The sequence below is a fragment of the Octopus sinensis genome, linkage group LG23 (assembly GCF_006345805.1).
Source record: "Octopus sinensis linkage group LG23, ASM634580v1, whole genome shotgun sequence".
In the NCBI taxonomy this organism is placed as follows: Eukaryota; Metazoa; Mollusca; class Cephalopoda; order Octopoda; family Octopodidae; genus Octopus; species Octopus sinensis.
In genome coordinates this window covers 3,050,955-3,078,333 of record NC_043019.1, presented here as the reverse complement: position 1 = coordinate 3,078,333, position 27,379 = coordinate 3,050,955, and the positions used below count along the sequence as shown (strand labels likewise).

At 27.4% G+C, this 27,379-nt stretch overlaps 1 protein-coding gene across 1 annotated transcript in view; it reads left to right on the top strand.

Moving 5' to 3' along the window:
* Positions 1-27,379, top strand: part of LOC115223644 — a 207,068-nt gene that overhangs the window by 66,108 nt on the left and 113,581 nt on the right. The window contains exons 24-37 of the mRNA XM_036512623.1: positions 165-203; positions 6,511-6,549; positions 8,438-8,476; positions 8,814-8,852; positions 11,282-11,320; positions 11,897-11,935; positions 16,158-16,196; positions 16,522-16,560; positions 19,443-19,481; positions 19,751-19,792; positions 22,500-22,538; positions 22,870-22,908; positions 24,685-24,723; positions 25,114-25,152. Coding sequence (XP_036368516.1) covers positions 165-203; positions 6,511-6,549; positions 8,438-8,476; positions 8,814-8,852; positions 11,282-11,320; positions 11,897-11,935; positions 16,158-16,196; positions 16,522-16,560; positions 19,443-19,481; positions 19,751-19,792; positions 22,500-22,538; positions 22,870-22,908; positions 24,685-24,723; positions 25,114-25,152 — 549 coding nt within the window. The remainder of the gene's footprint in view (positions 1-164; positions 204-6,510; positions 6,550-8,437; positions 8,477-8,813; positions 8,853-11,281; positions 11,321-11,896; positions 11,936-16,157; positions 16,197-16,521; positions 16,561-19,442; positions 19,482-19,750; positions 19,793-22,499; positions 22,539-22,869; positions 22,909-24,684; positions 24,724-25,113; positions 25,153-27,379) is intronic.

Below are 27,379 nucleotides of genomic sequence, written 5' to 3'. Positions count from 1 at the left end.
TTTATTTAAATATATTTTTTGAATTCTTTTGTAAAATGGACTTAAATCATGCATGCTCAAATTAGATTTATACCATAATATTGGTTAAAAAATTCCTTATATGTAAATCTATAACTCATGATTTCAAATGCCATCTCACGTGTAAGAAACTATACTTTTAACAGCTGCACCTCCCCCTGTTATACCTGTGGAAAAAACTACTGGTAAGAATTAGTATCTGATTAACATGTAGCTAATAACTCTAACCATGATCACTATTTTACTTAAGAGTACTTTCCTGCACAATATCTAATGTGTATGTTTTATTCCAATATATATATATATATATATACTGAATATTATTATTATTATGACATATTGTTATTAAAAATAAATTAAGAAACTATTTATAATTAATACAGTGTGGAAGGTGTTTATAAGCCATTTAAGAAACACACAAAAACCATTAGATTCACTTCAACATTTAAATTTAATTTGCCAAAATATTTTCGTTGCTTTGAGACCGCAACCTGTTCACTGACAAAATTCCGTGCTGCATCATATAATTAATGATATTAGGAAATATAATTGGTCTGTAGTGTTGTATGCTTCAGCTATTCTAACAACAAGAAAATAACTGAAATATTTGCATAATATTTCTTACACATTGTCTTATAATAATGTGTATGTAATTGGAGACTCTTTCCTGATATAGTTGATTGTATAATCAGTATCGATGTATTACATTACTGTATTTATATTCTTCTCTTTAGTTATTTAATATAAAATATGTGATTTGATTAGTTATGAAATTATGAAGACAGCAATAAGCACATATTTCTCATAGTTTGAGATATGTTGCTCAGTTCACTAATAATTTTCTGGAACAAATCCATTGCCTGACAAAAGTGTTCCATATTTCCAATCCAATCTTAGACTTATTTGAACATGTATTATTGGAAATATTACAAATAATGACAAAACAAATTTCAGTTTCCTGAAATTTATTTTAATGTGTGTGTATGTGTGCTATGTATGATGTGTACATTGTATTATAATACAAATGTATAATCCATACTTTACCATGTCATTATTATATAACTTAACTAACATACTTTATCTTAGAAAATTTGAGTATATAAATGTATATAAGTATAGTGATATTGAATATATTGAAGGTACATATCATGGTCTAGAAAACTGGAGGTCATTACTTGACTGAATGTTACTAGCACTAAATTGTGATTGTTGTTGCAAAGACTTCTGCATCAATAGCCAAATTTTTTGGCTCTTAGCTAATATTATTTTATATCATTCATGGGCCTTGTGCCTAGAGCAGTAAAGATTATTTTATATAATTCACTACAACTTGGTGTAGCTGCTCTGTAAAATTATGAATGATAGCTTATCTCTGGTGACTTATAAGTTTCAAGTTTTCTATCTTGGTAGCTTATTAGTATCTTAATACTTTTCAATTTATTAATATGAAACTTTAGAAGCAATGCTAAACAGCATTTCCTGAAATTAAATTTTTTTTTTCATATTTGATTCATTTTAAATTAATGATATAATTTCCGATCAGGTGGTTAGGTGTACCTTCAACTGATTGATACAGCTTGTATAACTCTTTGTTTATGATCATTGCAAATTTCTCACCAGCTTATACCTGGTATTAGTGATCCAGTTTGTCATACAGTACATATAGTCAACTGTTATATTACTCTCAATAGTGAAGGATAGTTAAGTTGAATAACATATACACTAGATGAAAGTACAAATACATATGAATACAGGAGATATATTCTTAGATAACAATTATAACTATCATACATTAAACTTTATCATCATAACTTCAAAATTTCTTTAACTAAAAACAGTTTTATATAGAATATCAATGTTCAATTCAGATCACTAACTATTCTAATGATTCACATGAAAGTTTAGCATGTTACACTTGGAAATTAATAACACACAATTGCAATATAACTTCAGGAAAATATATGTTTACATTTCCTAAAATATCAGTTTGTGTCAGAATGCTTATCATTTATAGCTACATATTGATTCAATATTGAACCAATCTGTAATAATAAAAGGCATGATTTCTGATACAAATCTACAGATATATGTTTAAATTATATTTTTTAACCATTTACCTAATTCCTAGTCAGTTACACTTCTGTCACATAATGCACATAATACAATTTTCTGAATAAAGATGATGTTTATCTCAATAATTTCAGAGGTTTGCTGTAAATAATCATATTTGTTATACTGTATTAACTGATTTTATTGTAAATATGAATTGTCAAGTTCATTAACCACCAGATGATTCTTGATTCAATTTGTCCTTGCTATAAATTTTCTTTGTCTCATCACATTATACCATCTCCTTATTCATTATCACTTTTACATGTTTACATTAGAAAAAGTATTCTTTTAATCTAGGATTAGACTGTATTGAGTCATCAATGTCATTCATGTAATATTTAGCCCCAAAATAATCCTCTTTTTCTAATTCTAGACAAATGATGATTCAATAAACCAGTTGCCTAACATAACAGACTACAATATTCAGTTTTACAGTTACCTATTAAAAATCTATCTATCTCAGTTGATAAGAATTCATCATTTAAATTCATTAACATATATATTTGCCAATATTTGCAATATTTATATCATACTTAAATTATTACTCACTTATGATACCATATATGAAAAGCCAAATCATAAAATACATAAAACTTCTGTACATTCACATCACATCTCAATATATCTTGAACTGAGAATATTGAAAATTTTATAAATAAATTCTGCATAAAATTAGTAACATATACTTAGTCTCCAGTTATTCTGTGGGCTTTGATGTTATTGTGTCAGTGAACTCACTTGTTTCATATCATTTGCATAGCTCCTCCAGCTCTAGTTAATCCTGTGGAATTAACAACTGATAAGAATTTAATGCTTAAATAAATAGGAAATAAACATTACATTTAATGATATACATCCTATATATACTGTGTGTTGTCCTACAACATAATAACTATCATGATATGGTGTATTATACATGTCAAATTATTTCTGCACAGAAATTAAAAGACTCTTTATTCTTACATTTTTTATGACTTCATAGGAAAAAAATACTTAAATCATGAATAAATCAGTTACATTTTTTCCTGTAGTAATAGTTCAAAAAGCAAAATATTCTTTATAAGACTTGATATGTAAACCTATAACTTGTTATTCCAAATGCCATCTCATAAGAAAAAATATTTTTAACAGCTACATTTCCCCCTGTTATACCTGGTAAGAATTAGTATCTGATATGTAGCTAATAATTCTAACTATAATTACTATTTTACTTGACAATACTTCCCTGCACAATATCTAATGTATGAGTTGTTTTTTTCCAATATACACATATATTTTGTATATCATTATTCAGACATATTCTTATAAATAATTGAATCAGTGCTCTAGCTAATGATAGCAAATATTAAGTGTTTGTGATGATGTATACTTTGGTAATTCTGAGAGTATGAAAATAACAAATATTTACATAACATTTCTCATACATTATTTTAAATTCCTTTATAACACAAATTATTTGTAACAGAGACTCTTTCTTAATATCATTTATTACATGTCAGTATTCATATATATATATATATATGTATATATGAGTATAATTATAAAAAATATTGTTTAAGTTTACCGTAAATGGTCCTTTTAACATGCCGAATGCTACTTGGTGGAATTATTAATTAATTTTACCCTTTATTATTATGGATAATATATATATACAGCTCATACACACGCACACACACACACTATATATATATATATATATATATATATATATATATATATATATACTCACACACACATATATGTATATATATAAGTTAATTTATGTAACATTTGTGGCATGATTAACTAATGAGATTATCACCACAGCACTAAGTACATATTTGTCCTATTTTGAGGGATGCTACTAAGAACAGTGATGAAATTGTTACATATTTTGGTGCAGTAATACACTTATATTATAGGAAATAAATCTATTGATAGAAATAGACTGGTCTGTTTTAATAATAAACTTGTTGCAGTCCATTTTAGTGATGTAACATGTGCATACTATTTTAGTTTGCCAATTATGTCCATATGTAAGGCAATGACCTAGCAGAATCTTGAGCATGCTGAGCAAAATGCTTAGTGGCATTTCACCTGTCCCCATGTTCTGTGTTCAAATTCCACAGAAGTCAACTTTGCTTTTCATCTTTATGGGGTCAATAAATTAAGTACTAGATGAGCACTGGGATTGATATAATCAACTTACCCCTCCTCTGAAATTGCAGTTCTTGTGCTAAAATTTGAAATCAGTTATGTCTATATGTATATTTCAAAGTAGTGTCTTACTGTCATATGTCTTTATTAAGTAATTAAGGTAACATACTTTATCTCTGAGAATTTGGATACATAAATGTATACAAATACTATCTTTTTGTAGATATTGAAGGCTTGTGTTATGGTAAAGGAAATAGAGGCCTTCAGTTTATTTAATGTTACAAACATGCATCCTGATTGTTTTCACGAAGACTTTTGTATCAACAACCAAGTTTTCTGGTTCTGAGCTGATAGTATTGTGTTGTATAATTTAACACATCTGGTTGTAGCTGCACTGTAAAATTATAAATGATAGCTTATTATTTTTGGTAACATATTAGCTTTGAGTTTATTTTATTGCTGGTTTAATACATTTGAATTTAGTAATTTTAATGTTAAGTAGCAATAGACTTATTCACTTTGCTGAAAGTGAATTTTTCCCCTTCTGGTTCATGTTAAATAACCCCTGATTTCCAGTCAAGTGGTCAGGTGTACCTTCAGTTAACAGATACAGCTCACATAATTCTTTGTTCATATGCATCAAACTTTTCACAACAGCCTGTACCTGGAATCCCTGAGCTTCTCATATAAAACATACATTGGACTCAGTTATTTTCAATTTCAATAGTGAAGGATACTTCATTTCAAGAGAATATTCACTCAAAATGCAAATACATATTAACACATGTGACATGTTCTAAAATAATAATTATAGTTTAGCCTAAAAAGTTATCACAACCTCAAAATTTCTTTATCCAAAAATGATGATTTTGTATAAAATAAATATTCATTTCAGATCACTAATTTTTCTAACTAAGCACTCCAAGGTTGAATGCAATATACTTGGAAATTAACAACACACTGACAATTAGAATTTAATTTCAGGCTGATGTATTTTTATATTTCACAAGATATCAGTTTGTGTCAGAAGTCGTATCTTCTATAACATGTTGGTTCAATAATGAATTAATGAGTAGCTATAGAAGATATGACTTCTGACACAAATGCTATAATTTAAACAGATATATTTAAATTATTATACTTTTTAACTATTTACCTAAATACTAGTCAGTTATACATTGAAATAATGAACATAATACAATTGTCTGCATAAAAATTATCTCTGATATTTTCAGAGGTTTGCTGTAAATAACCATTATATTACTTACTTTGTAATAAATTGATTTTATTGCAACATGAATTAACTTCAAGTATGTTAACCAGCAGAAGATTCTTTATTTAATTCATCCTTATTATTAATTTTCTACATCTCATCACATTATATGATCTTATTCATTACCTGTTTTGCATATTTACATAGGAGGAAGTTTTCTTTTAATCTGTGATCTGTCTATATTGAATCAGTAATGTCGTAATTCCCATAATATTTGTTTCCAAATTATTTGAAACTAATGATGTATTATTAAGTTCATAACCTAACATTACAGACTGTGAATTATTTGCAGTTTCACTGTTATCTGTCAAAGATGTGTCAGTACCAGCTGATAAGAATTCAACCATTAAATTCTGTATCAAATATATTTAACACTATTTACCACAGTGTATCTAAAGTATTAATCATTTATGATACCATATATGGAAAGCCAAACGATAAAATACATAAAATATTTGTACATTCTCATCACATCTCAATGTATCTTAAACTGAAAACATTCATGAAAATCTTTTACATAAATTCTGTGTAAAATTAGTAACATATTTTATACTTAGTCTGCAGTTAATCTAAGAAACTATGATGTTATGTCAGTGAACTCACTTATTTCATATCATTTTCATAGCTCTTGCAGTTCTAATTAAACCTATGGAAATAACTACAGTAAGAATAAAGCGCTTAAATAAATAAATGGGAACTAACTATGACAATAAATGGTATACAGCCCATATATACTATATGATATAATATCATAAAATGCTGTAATATACACATCAAATTATTTCCGCACTGAAATTAAAAAATTATCTATTCTAATGTATATTTTCAATTTCATTAGAAAAATGAACTTGAATCATGCATGAAGAACTTAAATTATTTCCATAATCTTAGTAAAATATTCTTTGTAAGTTTTGATATAACTCATAATTTCAAATGCTATCTCACACATAAGAAAAAAATATTTTTAACAGCTGCACCTCCCCCTGTTACACTGATGGCAAAAACTACTGGTAAGAATTAGTATCTAATGATTTTATAGCTAACGATTCTAACTATGATCACTATTTTACTTGACAGTTTTTTTCCTGCACAATACCTAATGTGTATGTTTTATTCCAATATGCACATATATATTCTCAGTATCTTTGTTAAAACATTGTTATAAATAATTTTAAAAATATCTAATTCATGATGCTAGCAAATATAATTGGTCTGTGATACTCTATTAACTCTAATGATAAGACTATTACAGAAATATCTGCATACTGTATTTCACATATTGTCTTGTATGCTTTTGTAGCTCAATTTAAATATAACAAGAGGTTCTTTCTACGTATCATTTATTGTATGTCAGTATTCACATATATATTTTTTAGTTTATGTATGTGTCTTCAGTCATTTAATGTAAAAATATGTTACTTGATGAAATAATGTGATATCAACACGTCTCTATTTACATATTTTATATTTTGAGGAATGCTGCTAAGAACACTCATAGGCTTATATAGACATGTATAGTATAGGAGGTATTATGACTAGTGATGAAAATAGACAGTGGTCTATTCTGCAGTTATGTCCATATGTATATTTCTATGCAGCATTATACTGTTATATATCTTTATTAAGTAACTCAGCTAACATAATATATCTATGAGGATTTATATACATAACTGTGTATAAATATTGTGTTGTTGAAGATATGGTGAAGAAAACAGGTCTTCATTTTATTTCATGTTACAAGCACTACATTGTGATTGTGACTTTTGTTACAAAAACTTCTGCATCAATGATAAGTTTCTTGGCTCCAAGCAGATATTATTGTGTTGTATAATTTACTATAGCTGATGGTAACTATACTGTAAAATCATAAATGATAGCTTATTATTTTCAGCAATTATTTTGAATGTATGCCTTTTAAATTTTAGAAGATATACACTACCACTTATATGGTTATAGAAGTTTTTTCTCTGATTCATTTTAAGGTTATAAGATATAATTCCCAATTAAGCATTCCTTCAACTAAGTGATACAGTTCGTATAACTCTTTGTTTCTGCTTATCACGAATTTCACAACAATGTGCTATCTTTTAGTGGTTCACTGAGTTTGTCATACAATACATATACTCTGCTCAGATTTATTGCTTTATATGCTGAAATTTTTACAATTTGTAACTGTATACAGCTGTGATATAGCGAATACAATACAATTGTCTGAATAAAAATGATGCTTACTTTGATATTTCAGAGGTTTGTTATAAATAGTTATTATGTTTGTAACATTGTATTGTCTTGAAGTATATTAACCACCAGAAAATTCTTTATTCTTAATCCTTTAATCCTTATTATAAATTTTCTTCATTTTATCACATTTTATCACCTCATTCATTATTTGTTTTATTTGTTCACACAGAAAGAAGCACTCTTTTAATCTTTGATCAGATTGCGTTATGTCATAATTCTTGCAATATTTAACCTTAAAAAAACATTTTTTAAATTATTCTAAACTAATAATAATGTCATTAAACCAGTAGCCTAATGTTATGGACTGTACAATATTTAGTTTTCCAGTTACCTATTAAACATGTATTAGTTTCAGTTGATAAGAATTTAGCAGTTAAATTCATTAACCTATATATTTACCAATATTTATCACATTTATAACATATATAAATAATTGCTTATGATACCATGTAAGAAAAGGGCGAATCATAAAATATATATAAGATCTGCATATTCTCATTCCATCTTTGTATATCTTAAAGTACACATATTGATCAAAATTTATTAATAAATTCTCCATAAAATTAATAACAAATATGTTATACTCATATTAGTTATTCTTAAGTAATGTGATGTTATTATGTCAGTGAACTCACTTATTTCATATCATTTACATAGCTCCTGCAGCACCAGTTAAACCTGTGGAATTAACAACTGGTAAGAATTTAGTGCTCAAATAAATAGGAATTAAATATAACATTTAATGATATATATCACATTTATATTATAAAATAACCCTAAAATATAATAGGTATTATGATATGGTGAAATATATGTATTATATTATTTTTACTGAAATTAAAAGCATCTTTATTCTATTATTTTTTTATTATTTCATTAGACAAACATCCTTAAATCATGCATGACTAAATCATATCTTTGTATAATATCAGTTTTTAAAAATGCAAATTATTATTTATACTAATTAGTTTGTAAGCCTATATCTGATGATTTAAAATGCTATCTCACATATAAGAAACTATATTTTTAACAGCTGCACCTCCCCCTGTTATACCCGTGGAAAAAACTACTGGTAAGAATTAGTATCTGATTAGTATGCAGCTAATAATTCTAACCATGATCACTATTTTATTTGAGAGTACTTTCCTGCACAATATCTAATGTGTATGTTTTATTGCAATATGCACATATATAATCTGAATATTATTATTAAGACATTGTTTTAAATAATTAAGGAAATATTATAATTAATGACAGTAGCAAGTTTGTTTGGTCTACTATGTGCTATACTTTTGTAATTCTAATGACAGGGAAATTACAGAAATATTTGCCTAACATATTTCATGCATTATTATAATTATATTTGGAGCACAACCTAAAATTAAGATGTTAATATCACTTATATTATATCAGTATTCATGTCTATATTACTGTTGTTATACTTCCGTCATCACTCAGTAAATGTACAGTATGTGATTTGTTTAAAAAATGATATATTATCAACACAACACTTTATACGTAGTTCTAAATAATTTGAGATATGTTTCTAAACACTGTTGATTTGTTGGTACAAACCCATTGCATAATGACATTGTTCCATATTTGTGATGCTATGATAGGCTTATTCGAATATATGCTATAGGAAATATTAGAAATAATAACAGGAAAAAAATTTCCAGTTTCCAAAATGTTATTGTAATCCATATCTATACACATAATACTAACATGCTCATGTGTATTTTCTAAGCAACATTGTATTATCAGATGCCCCTATTATATAACTAAGCCAACATTCCTTATCTTAATGTGTGTGTACTGTGTATATAAATGTATATAAAGATAGTGATATTGAAGACACTGAAGGTGCTTGTTATAGTTGAGAAAATAGGAGATGATCAGTTTATTTAATGTTAAATAAACAATTGTAATTGTTGTCACAAAGTCTTGTGTATCAATGGCTGGTTTTGTTGGTTCACAGCACATACTATTGTTTTGTAAAATTCACCATAGGCAGTTATAGCTGAACTGTAAAATTATAAATGCTATCTTATTATTTTTAGTAGCTTACAATATTGGTAGCTTGTTAGTAGCTACATACATTTGAGTTTAGTAATTTGAAAGTAAAGTAGCAATATACTTACAGCCTTTACTGAAGTGAAATACTTATTTCATATCTTATTCATGTTAAAATAATAAAATATAATCTCTGATATAGTGCTCAGGTGTGCATTCATCTTACTGATACAGCTCATGTAACTGTGTTTATGGTCATCAAAGTTTTTGCCAGAATTATTAATTCTCTGGGTTTGTCATACAGCACACATTGGACTCACTTATTTGAGTTTCAGTAGTGAAAGATAATTCAGTTTGAGAGTATATTCACTGGATAAAATGCAAATAAATATTAAGACATGTCATATTCTGAAATAACAATCATAGTTATCATAAAACTTTATTATCACATCCACAAAAATTCTTCAAATAAAAACAATCATATATAAGATATCACTGTTCAATTTTGATCACTAAATTTTTTGAGCACCTGAATGTTTAGTATGTTATACTTGGAAGTTAATAAAACATAATTACAATTTAAATTCAGGTTAATATACTTTAAATTTTTGAATTTGTCAGTGTTTTAGAATGATTATGAGCTATAGTTATATATTGACTCAATATTAAATAAGCATGTTGCTGCAAAAGATATGGTCTTTGACACAAACGCTATAATTTAATGATATTTTGTAACCATTTACCTATTTTCTAGTCATTTATCCTACAATAACATAATGAAATTAATATAACTTTCTGGCAATACCTGATTGCTATCGCAATATTTTCACAGGTTTGGTATAAATAATCCTCACATTTGTTACATAGTATTGCATCGGCTTTATTGCAATATGAATTGTCTTGATGTCTGTTAACCTTCAGAAAATTCTCAATTCAATTAGTCCTTATTATTAAATTTCTTTATCTCATCACATTATATCATCATCTCATTTGTTTCAGGTTTTACATATTTACATAGAAAAAATATACCATTAATTTATGATCAGACTGTATTGAATCACCAGTGTCACAATCCTCATAATATCTAGCCTCCAAATAATCCACTTCTAATCATTCTAAACTATGATGTATCATTAATCCAGTTACCTAATATTATAGACTGTAAAATATTTAGTGTCAGCTGATACAAATTGAGCAATTAAATTCAATATCAAAAGTATTTAACAATATTTATTACATTAGTGACATATCTAAATTATTTCTCATTTATCATGTCTTGAAAGAAAAGCTGAACCACAAAACACCTACATGATCGATCTGCACATCATTGCCACATCTCAATGTATGTTAAACTAAAAACATTGGTGAAAGTTTTCTCAATTAATTCTGCATAAAATTAGTAACATGTGTTATACCCAATCACCAGATGTTCTGAGGCAATGTGATGTTATTTTGTCAGTGAACTCATATTTTATATCGTTTTCATAGCTGCTCCAGCTCCAGATAAACTTGCGGAATTAACAACTGGTAAGAATTTAGTGCTTAAATACATAACAACTAAACAAATTAAATTATATATGTCCCATATCTCACAACTTAGTATATATATATATATATATATGTATAAAATATATATGTATAAAATATATGTATAAAATATATATATATAAAATATATGTATAAAATATATATATATAAAATATATGTATAAAATATATATATATAAAATATATGCATAAAATATATATATATAAAATATATGTATAAAATATATATATAATATATATATATATATATATATAAAATATATATATAATATATATATATATATAATATATATATATATATATATATATATATATATATATATATATATATATACATGATATTTTTTATGAACCGAATTAAATCATTTTTTATTTTAATATATTTTTTGAAATCCTTACTAAAATTTACTTAAACCATGCATTATCAAGTTATATTTTTTCCATGATATTAGTTAAACAAAAAAAAATCGATATATTTTTATACTAATTAATACATAAACCTATGACTAATGATTTCAAATGGTATCTCACATATAAGAAACTATATCTTTAACAGCTGCACCTCCACCTGTTATACCTGTGGAAAAAACAACTGGTAAGAATTAGTGTCTGATGAGTATGTAGCTAATAATTCTCTAACCTTGATCACTATTTTACTTGAGAGTACTTACCTGCACAATATCATCTAATGTTTATGCTTTATTCCAGTATGGGCATATATATTATCAATATTATTATTACAACGTTATTGTAACTTATTAATTAAAAGTTGTAGCTAATGATATTAGCAAATATAATTGGTCTGTGATGAAGTATACTTTAGTAATTCTAATAATACAAAATTAATAGAAATATTTACATAACATTTCTCACATATTACTTTAAGTACTTATATATAATGCAATGTGTACATAATAGAAGATTTTTTCCTAATATGACTTATTGTTCAAACAGTATTGGTGTATTTGATTTGAATGACTAATGAGATTATCATTGAAGCACTAAGTACATATGTGCCATATTTTGAGGACTTCTGTGAGGGAAGAGTGATGCAATTAAATTAAAAAATATATTCACTGGATGAAATGCAAATAAATATTAAGGCATGTGTTGTATTCTAAAATAACAATTAGAGTTATAAAACTTTATCACCACAAAAATTCTTCAAATGAAACAATCATATATAAGATATCAGTGTTTGATATTGATCACTAAATCTTTTAACCCAGCAGCTGAGAGTATGTTACACTTGGAAATTAATAAAACATAATTATTTGTCATACAATCATAGACTTGTGTGGACAAGAAATATTAGAAATAGTGATGACAGTGGTCTGTTTTCATAACAAAGTGGTTTCAATACATTTTGTGATGTAGTGTGCACATCGTTTTGTATTTTCAATTATGTACATATGTAGTTTCTTAGTAGCTACATACTGTTGTATGTCTTTATTAAGTAACTGAGGTAACATAATTTATCTTATGAGAATTTGGATTCATAAATGTATATAAATAAATATTAGTATTGAAGATACTGAAGGTGTGTATTATGGCAAAGAAAACAGGAGATCATGAGTTTAATAAGTAGCACTATATTATGGTTCTTGTCACAAAGGCTTCTATATTAACAGCCAAGTTTCTTTTTGGTTCTGAGCTGATGCTATTGTTATATATTACAGCATACAGATGTACTGTAATAGTATAAATCATAGCTTATTGTCTAAGGTACCTTATTAGTTTTCAGTTTATTTTATTGCCAGCTTATCAGTAGCTTTATACTTTGCATTTAGTAATTTGAAAGTTATCTTTTTCATAGACTGAGCTTCCCCTTGATCTGCACAGATGTTCCTCCAATAGTCCCTGTCCTCATTTGCTGTCTTCAACTCAGGAACTGATTGGCCATTGCTGGTCACTAGTCTGTCTGTCAACATATGTTGTAGCTGGTCAACTTCTGCTCCTGTTGCCATATGTTGGTTCCCAGAGTAACTCATTTCTGGTATATTCGTTCCTAGCCTAGTAGTATTACCCAGCAAAACAGAGTCTCCTGGCTCTGACTACCTTTGATATTGAAGGAATGTCTCTGTAGAGGTCTTTACAGGTCATCCTCTGTTGTCATTTGATATTAAATACATGTCAGAATAAAAAGTGTAGCATCTGTCTAGTTGTTCCTGCAATGTTTTTGTCAAGGTCTAAGTTAAGAAGTAATATATTAACTGCCTTCACTTATACAATTTTTTTTTTGCATCTGTTTCCTGTTTAAGTCATCAGAGATAATTTCCAATGAGGGTACCAGGAATACATGCAACTAATAGATAGAGCTTACATAACATTATGTTCATCAAAGTTTTCTCAGCAGTTTACCTGGAAGTAGTGGTTCACTGACTTTGTTGTACAATGCACACATTCAACTAAGTAGTGGAGGACACTTAAGTTCCAGAAAATCTTCACTGGATTAAAACACTAACACATATCAAAACATGTAACATCCCCAAATGATTGTTACAGTTACTGTACGTAAAACTTTATAATCATAAAATCAGAAGTTTTTTTTTAACCCAAATCAGTGATATATTTCAACATCAATGTTTAATTTTGAACACTAATTATTCTAACTAGTCACCTGAAAATTTAGCATGTCACACTTGGAAATTAACAACACACTTATAATTACAAATTAACTTCAAGTTAATGTATTAGGGTGTTCAGAAAGTAATTGTGTTTTTTCACCACTATGAAATATGAACCAATCAATCATGTCAGTGCCAAAGTCAAATGGGTGGGAACTGTCTAGAAATATCATATCATCTCTTCTATTTGACAGTGTGTCATTCATAGTTATTTCAGTAATTAACCCTGTGTAGGGTAAGAAGTTTATGAAACAGCATATTCGCCATTGCTTACTTTATGAGTTTCAAAAGAAAAGTACTGCTACAGATACAATGTAAAACATTTGTGAAGTGTATCCGGATGCAGTGAAAGCTTGTACATGTTAGTTGTGGTTTAAGAGGTTTAAAGATGGCAATAGTGACATATCTGATAAGCCTTATTCTAGAAGATGACCCACTCTGAATGAAACTATTGTATTGGATCCATGTCTAAACACCAGAGATTTAGCACAAAAATTCAACGTATCATGTTCAACTATCTACAAACATTTCAGGCAAATTGGGAAAACATGCAAAAGGGAGATTTGGGTTCCACATGAGCTTATGCTTGAAAACGGAACACAACATTCCACCATCTGCAACAGTCTTCTAACCAGGAGTGATAACTTGTCATTTCTGCAGTGCATTGTTACAGGTGATGAAAAATAGGTTTTGCATCATAACAGAAAATGAAAAAGGTAATGGTTATCACATAATGAGAAGCCAGTGCCAGCACCAAAACCAGAACTCCATCCACAAAATATCTGCTCTGTATTTGGTGGAACATGAAAGGTATCATCCATTACAAGCTACTTGAACATGGAAGGACCATCAATGCATATGTTTGTTGCCAACAACTTGATCGTGTAAATGAAAAATTACATTGAAAGTGGTAAAGAGAATAGGTGTTATTCTCCAGCATGACAATGCATGGCCACCCTCTTCAAAACACCCAAGAAAAATAAGATCATTAGGATGAGAAGTTCTTCCCCATCCTTCATACTGACTTGGTTTAGCACGTATGGATTCCCATCTGTTCTGATCACTAGAACATTTTATGAAAGGTGAAACTTCAGAAATACAGAGGAAGTTGAAAACAGTCTTTAAGACTTTTTTTTCCAAGGAAAGAAATAGGTTTCTAAGAACACAATGTAAAAAAGTTACTTTGCTGTTGCACTGCAGTTGTTTAAAAACTATTCAGATAAATGTATTTTACATTCATTTTTGTATCCTTTCTGATAAAATGCAATTACTTTCTGAACACCCTAATATTTTTACAGTTCTTAAAATATCAGTTTGTGTCAGAATATTTATCATCTCTAGTTACATATTGATCTAATACTGAACAAGTATGTTGCTCTGTGATGCATGATTTCTGACACAAATATAATTTGATGATATATAATTGAATTATTACGTTTTGTAAATGTTTTCCTTATTCCTTGTCAAAGATACAACTGTATCATAATGAAATTAATACAATTTTCAGAATAAACCTGATGGTTATATTTTCACAAGTTTGCTGTAAATAATCATTATACTTGTTACAATTGTATTAGATTGATTTTCATATAACCTGCATTTACTTCAAGGTTAACCACCAGGGATTCTTCATTCACTTAAACCTTATTGATTTTTTTCATCTCATCACATATCATTCCTCATTACCTGTTTTACCTAGTTCAGTAGAATCAAGCACAATTTTAATCTATGATCAGATTTTATTGTGTCACCAATGTCATAATTTGTGTACTATTTTGCCTGAATAATCCCATTTTCTAGTTTTCTAAAATTAATAATGTTTCATTGAGCCAGTAACCTAATACTACAAGCTACAATATTTCATGTTTCAGTATTATCTTGGTATTGAATCAGCTGATAAGAATTCAGCAATTAAATTCAGTATGAAATATTTTTACCAATATTTGCCACATTTATGATATATCTAAACTATTACTCACCATGTAAGAAAAACCAAACCCTAGAAGATGTAAAACATCTATACATTCTCATCAGATTTTTTGCATCTTAACTGTAATTATCGATGAAAGTTATATAAATAAATTCTACATAAAATTAATGACAAATATGTTAAATTCAGTCTCTATGTATTCTTAAGTAATGTGATTTTATTATGACAGTGAACTAACTTATTTCATATCATTTCCTTAGCTCTTCCAGCTCCAGTTAAACCTGTGGAATTAACAACTGGTAAGGATTTAGTGCTCAAATAAATAGGAACTAGATATAACATTTAATGATATATATTCTATGTATACTATGTGTTATCCTACAACATAGTACATATCGTAATATGATAAAATATATCAAATTAGTTCTGTACTGAAATTAAAAGACTCTTTATTCTAATATTGTTTTTGATTTCATTACTAAGACATACTTAAACCATGCATAAATAAATTATATTTTTGTCTAGTATTAGTTAAAAAAAAGTAATGTATCATTTGTACTGATTAATACGTAGACTCATGATTTCAAATGCCATCTCACATATAAGAAACTATACTTTTAACAGCTGCACCTCCCCCTGTTATACCTGTGGAAAAAACAACTGGTAAGAATTAGTATCTGATGAGTATGTAGCTAATAAGTCTAACCATGATCACTATTTTACTTGAGAGTACTTTCCTGCACAATATCTAATGTGTATGCTTTATTCTTATATGCGATTTATATATTTAAATCAATGTTATAGGTAATGATATGAGGAAGTATAAATGGTCTGTGATGATGTATATCTTAGCAATTCTAATAATATGAAAATAACAAAAATATTTATGTAACATATTTCTCACATTGTTTTACAGTAATTTGTAACATGATATAAATATAAACAAATACTCTTTCTTAATAACTTATTGTATGTCAATGTGTGTGTGTTTGTGTGTGTGTGTGTTATTTTACACAAAGTATGTGGTTTGATTAACTAATGAGATTAATCACCACAGCACTATATGTTTGCACTATTTTGAGGAATACTGCTAAGAACAGAAATGAAATTGCTCCATATTTTGGTGCAATCACAGACTTATATGGACATATATTAAAGGAAATAGAAATAGTGATAGGCAGTAGTCTATTTATATAATGAAGTTGGTTTAATCCATATTTTCTTTTGTAAGATGTGCACATTGGCTTATTTTTAATTATGTCCATGTGTATATTTCTAAAGAATTTCATATATTTTTGTTTTTTCATTATATAACTAGAATAACATAATTTATCTATGAGTTTTTGTTTTCATAACTGCATATGGATATAGTCTTATTGAAGATATTGAAACAGTGTAATATGGAATGGTAGAGAAAAGTGGATGTCATCAGTTTTATATATGTCCCCAACATTAAATTGATTTTTGTCACGAGGACTTATGTATTTATGACTGATTTTCTTGGCTGTAAGCAGAAAATACTATGTTGTATAACTCACTACAACTGGCTGTAGCTTCCCTATTGAATTATAAAGGGTAACTTAATCTTGTTGGTAACTTTTTGTTTTAATTTTACTATTTTGGCAGCTTATTAGTAGCTTAATGATTTAGAATTTAGCAATTTGAAATTCTAAAGGCAAATAGCCAGTGTTTACTGAAATTAATTGTTTTTAGCTTTTATATGAGGTTCATTTTAGAGTAATAACATAATCATATGGCTAGGCATATCTTCAGCTAACTCAGAGGGCTAGCATCACTCATATTTTATGCTCATCAAAATTTTCACAATAGTTTCTACCTGGAATTAGTGGATCAGTGAGTTTATCATACAACACACACATTCAACTCAATTATGTGACTCTTATTAGTGATGGATATTTTAGTTTAAGAAGGCATGGCTGTGTGGTGAGTAGCTTGCCTACCAACTACATGGTTCTGGGTTCAGCTCCACTGTGTGACACCTTAGGTAAGTGTCTTCTACTATAGCCTTAGGCCAATCAAAGCCTTGTGAGTGGATTTGGTAGACGGAAACTGAAAGAAGCCCGTTGTATATATATATATATATATATATATATATATATATATACATATATATATGTCTATACATGTGTGTGTGTGTGTGTATATATATATATATATATATATACAAACACGTATATTTTTTGTGCATCTATGTTTGTCCCCCTGCCATTGCTTGACAACTGATGTTCATGTGTTTATGTCACCGTAACTTAGTGGTTCAGCAAAAGAGACTGAGAGAATAGGTACTAGACTTACAAAGAATAAGTCATGGGGGCGACTTTTTCGACTAAAGGCTGTGCTCCAGCATGGCCACAGTCAAATGACTGAAGCTAGTAAAGGAGTAGGTGAAAATGCAAAAATATATCAAAATGTTACATATTCCCAAATGATTATTACAGTTATCATGCATAAACATTTATCATTACAAAATCCCAAAGTTCTTTAACCAAAATAAAATATCAATGTTTAATTTTGAACACAAATTATTCTAACTAGTCACCTGAAAGTTTAGCATGTCACACTTGGAAATTAATAACACACTTATAATTACAAATTAACTTCAGGTTTATATATTTTTACACTTCTTGAAATATCAGTTTGTATCAGAATGTTTATGATCTATAGTTACACATTGATTCAATATTGAAACAATGTGTTAATGGTAAAAGGTATGATTTCTAACATAAATGGTATAATCTACATATATATGTTTAAATTATTGTATTTTTAACCTTTTTCCTAATTCCTAGCTACAGGCATAACTGCAGCATAATGCACATAATACAACTTTCAGAATAAATCTGATAGTTATCTTTTCACAAGTTTGATGTAAATAATCATTATATTTGTTACGTTGTATTAAATTGATTTTATTGTGACATGCATTGACTTCAAGAAAGTTAACCACTTAGGAACACTTTATTCACTTAAACCTTATTCTATATGTTTTTGATCTCATCACATTACAGCATCTCCTCTTTCATTATCTGTTTTCTCACTCTTTCAATCTATCAGCAGACTATGCTGATTCATTATTGCCATAATTCATGGAATTTTTATCCCACCTAAGTCTCATTTTCTAGTTTTTTCTGAATTGATCATATATCATGAAGATTGTTACCTAACATTAAAATATTGTTGCCTAACATTAAAATATTTCCTGTTACAGTATTATCTAGTAAACCTGTATCAGCTGGTAAGAATTCAGAAATTAAATTCAGTGTTAATATATGTAACAATATTTACCATATTTATGACATATTTAAAGTATTACTCACTCATGTTACCATGCAAGAAAAATCAAACTGTAGAATGTATAAAACATCTGTTCATTAAAATCAATTCTCATGTCTTAAACTGAGAATATTGATGCAATTTTATTAAATAAATTCTGCTAAAATTAGTGCTAATATGTTATATTCAGTTTCTAACTAATGTGATTTTGTTATGTCAGTGAACTCAGCTATTTTATATCATTTACATAGCTCCTGCAGCACCAATTAAACCTGTGGAATTAACAACTGGTAAGGATTTAGTGCTCAAATAAATAGGAATTAAACATAACATTAAATGATATATATCATATTATTTCTTTAATGAAATTAAAATCTTCTTTATTCTATTACTTTTTTGATTTCATTAGTAAGACATACTTAAACTATGCATAAATAAATTATATTTTTGTATAATATTAGTTAAAAAAAAAGTAACATATCCTTTACACTGATTAATGCGTAAACCTATAACTCATGATTTCAAAAGCCATCTCACTTGTAAGAAACTATATTTTTAGCAGCTGTACCTCCCCCTGTTATACCCGAGGAAAAAACTACTGGTAAGAATTAGTATCTGATGAGTATGTAGCTAATAAGTCTAACCATGATCACTATTTTACTTGAAAGTAATTTTCTGCACAATATATAATGTGTATGTTTTATTGCAATATGCACATATAATCTGGATTATGTTATCAAGATATATTTTTATAAATAATGAAGTCACTTTCATAGTTAATGGTATTAGCACAAATAAGTGTCTTTGATGAAGTATACCTTAGTATTTCTAATAATATAAAAGTCAAAAATATTTACATAACATAGAAGACTTTACCTTAATATCATTTATTGTATGTCAGTATTCATGTATACACAAATTATTCTATGTAAAGTATGTTGCTTGATTACTAATGAGATTATCACCCCAGCACTAAGTATGTATTAGTACTATTTTGAGGTATATAACTAAGAACATTGAATTTGCTCCATATTTTACCACAATAACAAACTTATACCGACATATATTAAAGAAATAGAAATATTGATAGGAATGGACAGTGGTCTCTTTTCATAACATTTGTACATAATTCATTTTTTAACTATGTTCATGTGTATATTTCTAAGTCATGTTTTTACTATATAATTAAGCTCACATTTATTGTCTATGAGAATTTGTAATTATTGTCACAAAGACTTCTGCATGAGATTACTAATTGGAAGATTTAGAAGCAATAGACTACTGCATTTTATCTTCTATCTTTTACTTGTTTAAGTAATTTTGACTGCAGCCATGCTGGGGCACCACTTTGAAAAACTTTAGTTGGACACATCAACCCCAGTACTTATTTTTTTAAAGACTGGTACTTGATCCATTGGTCTCCTTGGCCTAACCACTGAGTTTTTGTGATTTATACACACCAGCACAAGTTATCAAAAGGTGATAGGGGAGAAACCCAGGCATACACATGTATCTATATAGATATATACAATGGTTTCCATTTACCAAATCCATTGACAAAGCTTTGGTTGGTCTGAGGCTACAGTAGCAGCCATTTTTCAAAGGTGCCACACTGGGGACTGAACCCGGAACCACATAGTTGGGAACCAATCTTCTTACCACACAACCATGCTTGCGCCAGAAACAAATTTGTTTTTATTTGAGATTCCTTTTAAAGTAATAAGATAAATCGCATGGTTTGGTGTATCTTCAGCTAACTGATAAAGCTGACATCACACATTTCTTAGGTGTATCAATATTTTCACAACAGTTTGTACCTGGAATTAATGGTTCTCTGAATTAGTTGTACAACATATATTCATTTCAGATGTCTTAACTCTAAGAAATGAAAGATACTTAATTTTAAGAAAATATTGGCTAGATGAAAATACAAAAACATATAAAGATGTGACACATTCTCAAATGACAATTACAGTTATCATGCATAAAAGTTTATTATCACAAACCCAAAAGTTTTTTAACCAATATCAGTAATATATAGAATATCAATGTTTAATTTTGAACACTAATTGTTCTAACTAGTCACCTGAAAATTTAGCATGTTACACTTGGAAATTAATAACACACTTATAACTACAAATTAACTTCAGGTTAATATATTTTTACATTTCCTAAAATATCAGTTTGTAACAGAATGCTTATCATCTCTAGTTACATATTGATTTAATACTGAACAAATATGTTGCTCTCTGATGCGAAATTTCTGACACAAATATAATAACTCAATGGGATGTAGTTGAATTATTACCTTTTGTAACCATTTCCCTAATTCCTACTCAGTCATATGATTGCAACATAATGAAATTAATAAAATTACCAGAATAAACCTGATGGTTATATTTTCATAAGTTTGTTGTAAATAATCATTATACTTGTTACAATTGTATTAGAATGATTTTCATATAACATGTATTCACTTCAGAAAGGTTAATCATCAGGCAATTCTTTATTCACTCGAACCTTATTATTAATTCTTTTTGTTCTCATCACATTATATCATCTCCTCTTCTATTATCTTGTTTCAACTATTTGCACAGAAAGAAGCACTCTTTCAATCTATCACCAGACTGTGCTGATTCATCATTGTCATACTTCTTGCAATATTTATCCCACCCCCCCAAATAAGGTGGCAAAAGCATTAGCAAACCAGGCAAAATGTTTAGTGGTATTTTGTCTTGTCTTTACGTTCTGAGTTCAAATTCCATCGACTTTGCCTTTCATCCTTTCAGGGTCGATAAATTAAGTACCAGTTGTGTACTGGGGTCAATCTACTTAACCAAAATTTCGAGCCTTGTGCCTGGAGTAGAAAAGAATATTTATCCCCAAATAATCTCATTTTCTAGTTTTCTCCTGGATTGATAATGTACCATGAAGCCTGTCGCCTGGCATTAAATATTGTACAATATTTTCTACTTCAATATTATCTAGGAAACCTTTATCAGCTAAGAAATCAGCATTTAAATTCAGTATGAAATATATTTACCAATATTTACCACATTTATGACATATTTAAAATATTACTCATTTATGATACCATGAAAGAAAAGTCAAACCATAGAATTTCATAAAAACTCTGTACATCCTCATCACAGCCTTTGCATCATAAACTCTAAAATCTTCTTGAAAATTTTATAAGTAAATTCTGTATAAAATTAGTAATTTATATATTATACTTAGTCTCAAGTTATTCTTAAGTAATATGATGTTATTATACCAGTGAACTCATTTGTTTCATATCATTTACAAAGCTCCTGCAGCTCCAGTTAAACCTGTGGAATTAACAACTGGTAAGAATTTAGTCCTCAAATAAATAAGAACAAAATATTAAATTTAATACTATATCACCCACACACACACTATGTGATATCCTAAATTAAAATAAGTATTATGGTATGGTAAAATATTTACATCAAATTATTTGTGTGCTTAAATTAAGTCCCTTTATTCTAATACTTTATCAATTTCATTAGAAAGACATACTTAAATCATGCATAAATAAATTATATTTTTGTATCATATAAGTTTTAAAAAAGCAAAATATTCTTTATAAAGCTTAATATGTAAATCTCTCATAATTTCAAATGCTATCTCACATATAAGAAACTATATCTTTAACAGCTGTACCTCCCCCTGTTATACCTGTGGAAAAAACTACTGGTAAGAATTAGCATCTGATGTATATATAGCTAATAATTCTAACCTTGATCACTATTTTACTTGAGAGTACTTTCCTGCACAAAAGCTAATGTGTATCTTTTATTCCAATATGCACATATATAATCTGAATATTATTATTTAGATATATTGTTATTAATAATGAAATAGTTTCATGATTAATGATATTTGCAAATATAATTATATGTGAAGTATACCTTTGTAATTCTAATAATACCAAAATAATAGAAGCACTTGCATAACATGTATTTCACACACTTTTAAATTCTTTTGTAACACAATATAATCGTTTCTAGTATGTCAGTGTCTATGTATATATAACTTATTTTATGTAAAGTATATGAGATTATCACCATGGCACTAAATACTTATTTGTCCTATTTTGAGGAATGCTGTTTAGAACAATGATATGATTACTTCATATATTGGTATGATAGATTGATATGTATATATATTACGGGAAATAGAAATATTGCTAGAAATAGACAGAAGTTTATTACTTTTGTTTCTTCAATTTGAGAAAGAGTTCAAATTATAGTTAGGATTTGCTGGTACAAATATTTCTGACAATTTATCTCCATATTTGTGAGGTGCTCATCAGTTGTTTGTAAGTATATTTTAGGAGATGCTAAAAATAATAAGAAAGTAGATGATAGTCTGCATAATAACATTAATTTAATCCATGGTTGTAAGGTAACATGCATTATGCTTTATACTTCAATCATGTGTGTATATATTTCATAGCAGCATAGTTAGTAGTACTTAAGACAATTTAATTATGCCACTCAGCATAACACATAACTGAAATTGCAGATCCGGTGGTGATTTTCCCTTGGATAGAAACTCTATTCAGAGGAGTATAGTATACAAGTGTTCTGTTAAAACTACTGATATTACATATTTCTATATTGATTCAACTACTAATATTGTCAAAGAAAGGGTTTCCACATTCTTTAACTTCAGTATCTCTTAAAATTCACAAGAATGTTCTACATACATGGTGCATTTTAGAATTCTATTACATGATATTAATTGAAATACGATATATTCTGCATAATACTAGATATTTATGGCTATATTCATTTGTCCAATTAAATGTAATGTTATATATCACTCTGAACAGGGCTAATGTTTATCATATAATTTTTATAAGTTTGTTGTAAATAATAATTTATTTAAATTAATATATATCAGATTAATATTTCTGTAATAAAATTTTTTTTATACTAATTACCAAACGATACTTTACTATTGAGTGTATTCAGTTAATTCGTATTATTAATATTCTTTATTACATCATTCTTTTTCTCATGCTAGTTTCATAATTCACGTCATATTGAGTCACAAATATAATCCACTTTTTCTAATTATTCTAAACAATTACATTGTTACATCCATTGCTTAACATAAAAGATACTACAATGCTTAAAATATTTATCGCTTTTATGATATAGCTGAATTAACTGTCATTCATATCATGAAAACACAAGCCATAGAACACATGAACACATTTTCATAACATGACATGTATCTTAAAGCCTTTCCAAAAGGTTGTATTGATAAGTTTTATACAAAATTAAATAGTGTATCAATTACTTTGACATTTTGATATAATTTATAAGCCTTCACTATCAAAACCATATATAATAAGAAAAACTGTATTAAAAATATAATATGATATACTCAGTCATCAATTATTCTAAGGTAGTGTGATGTTATTATATCAGTGAACTTACATATTCTATATCATTTCTGTAGCTCCTCCAGCTCCAGTTAAACCCATGGAATTAACAACTGGTAAGAATTTAGTGCTTAAATTAAATAGAAACTAAATAAATATGAAATTAAACGATACATTATATATCTTATATATATTATATATATATATATCCTATAAAATCTGATATCCTATAAAATCCATAATATTATTTCTGTGACAAAATTTTAACATCTAAAATTCATGACAAAGTTCAATATAAATTATATCTGATTAAATTATTTCTTTCATAGAAAACATAAATAAAATATATTTTTAAAATATTCACTTTTCTGTTTTTGCAAGAAACATAAATATAACAATTATTTCATAAATTATGTTTGATATAATATCTTAAGATAATTTCCTTTTTAATTATGTAAAATTTACATGATTTTTATCTAACATATAAGATAAAATATTTTTAACAGCTGCACCTCCCCCTGTTATACCTGTGGAAAAAACAACTGGTAAGACTTAGTATCTGATGAGTATATAGCTAATAATTCTAACCATGATCACTATTTTACTTGCCAGTACTTTCCTGCACAATATCTAAAGTGTATGTTTATTCCAGTATGCACCATGTATATTCTGTATATTTTTAATGTTATCAATAATTAAAGAAATATTTCAATTAATGATATTAGTATATATAACTGGTCTGTATTAAATTAAATACATTGAGATATGTATCATGGCTAACATATAGTATCAAATGTTATAAAACAATCTATATGAGATTTAATGTCATTATTTCACGTTTGGCTTCAGTTATTTAATCTAAAATATGTTATTGGATAATCTAATGAGATTATCAACACACTGCTTAATACATATTAGACGATGAAGTAGGCTAGCCCAATACATAGATATAGAGGGAGAAGTCTAGACGGTGGGAGTTGAGTAGAGGTCATCGGAACATGCGATATAACAATTATATTGATAATTTTCTACTACAAGCCCTTTCTTCTGACAAGTGGGTTTCAAATTTTCTTTGAAATTTAGGTTTTTTTCTAATTAGAAGAATATTAGCAATAGTAAAATAATGATAAAACATACAATTGCTAGTCTTTGTGATAATGTTATTTTAATGCATTTTTGTTATATTTATATACAAATATGTATATAAATAATGCTTTATAAATCATACTTATTACCATGTGTATATTTATGTTACTGATAATGTAATTTAATTAATTAGCTTAACATCTTTGCTAAACATGCATTATCTAAATAAATTATTTGCATGTAAATGCGTGTAGCTGCTTCTAAAATACTGGTCAACTTTTTGCTATCATCATCATGTTGTGATTATGGCCCAAAGACTTATTTCTGAGTGGCCATATCCACATGGCTGTAAGTTGATCTTACACAATAATATAACTCTCTATGACAAGGAATGATTGTACTGCAAACTTACAGTTTATTTGGTAGCTTTACATTTTGATTTTACAATTTTGAAACCTGAACTATAGTCAAACAGTCATGGTAGGCACAGATTGTTCTCTCATCTGTTTTGTATTCTAGTCAAAGTTCAACTTCAGTAAATGTTGAAATTAATTTTATTGACAAATAAAAATGCTTAGAGCTAGTTCATATAGATAATTAAACAATTCTTATTGCCGATCACTGTGTTAGCATGAGTTCCTTGTCATACAATTTCCTTGAGCATTTTATATAAAATTCCTTATATCATAATAGTTATTAGAGTACCATTATAGTGAAGAAAACCAGTGCAATGATATTTCATTTAGTAGATGATATGTAACTGTACATATTAATACAGGTGTCTTATTTTCACATAACAGCTCACTATCGTATAGATTACTTATTTAGAATTCTATTATCATTAGCACAAAAGTTTCCACTCACTCCCCCCCCCCCACAAATGTATATTATATATATATATATATATATATATGTATGTATATATATGTATGTATATGTATGTATATATGTGTATATATATATGTGTATATATATATGTATACATATATATATATGTATGTGTATACATATATATATATGTATGTGTATACATATATATATATGTATGTATGTATATATATGTATGTATATATATATGTATATATATATATATGTGTATACATATATATATGTACATATATTTGTATATATATATGTATATATATGTATATATATATATGTATACATGTGTATATATATATATATATGTATATATGTGTGTGTGTATATATATATATATATATATATATATATATATATAAATAAAACCTATCAAAGTTCATTATCAATAACTTATTCTAACTGAGCACCTCTTATTTTAGCATGTTACACCACTCAGAAATTAATCATACACTTATAACTATAATGATATTTCATGTTAAGATATGTTGTTTACATGTTAATTTTATTTTTACTTTTTTCCAACATATCATTATTATCTCAGAATGCATATCATCTATTAATTCAAAATAGTATTGGTCAATACTGACTGCCACATAATATGTTTCAATTGCTTTTTTAATAATAATCATCTACAGCCAATTATACTACTATTACTGTGACATGATGAAATTATTACATTACAAACTACTTGAATGAAGTTGGTATTTATCTAGTAAATAATCATTATATTTATTAAATTAAATTAAATAAAATATTTCTGTTAAATAAATTAACTTCAAAAATGTTAATCACCAGAAAATTCTT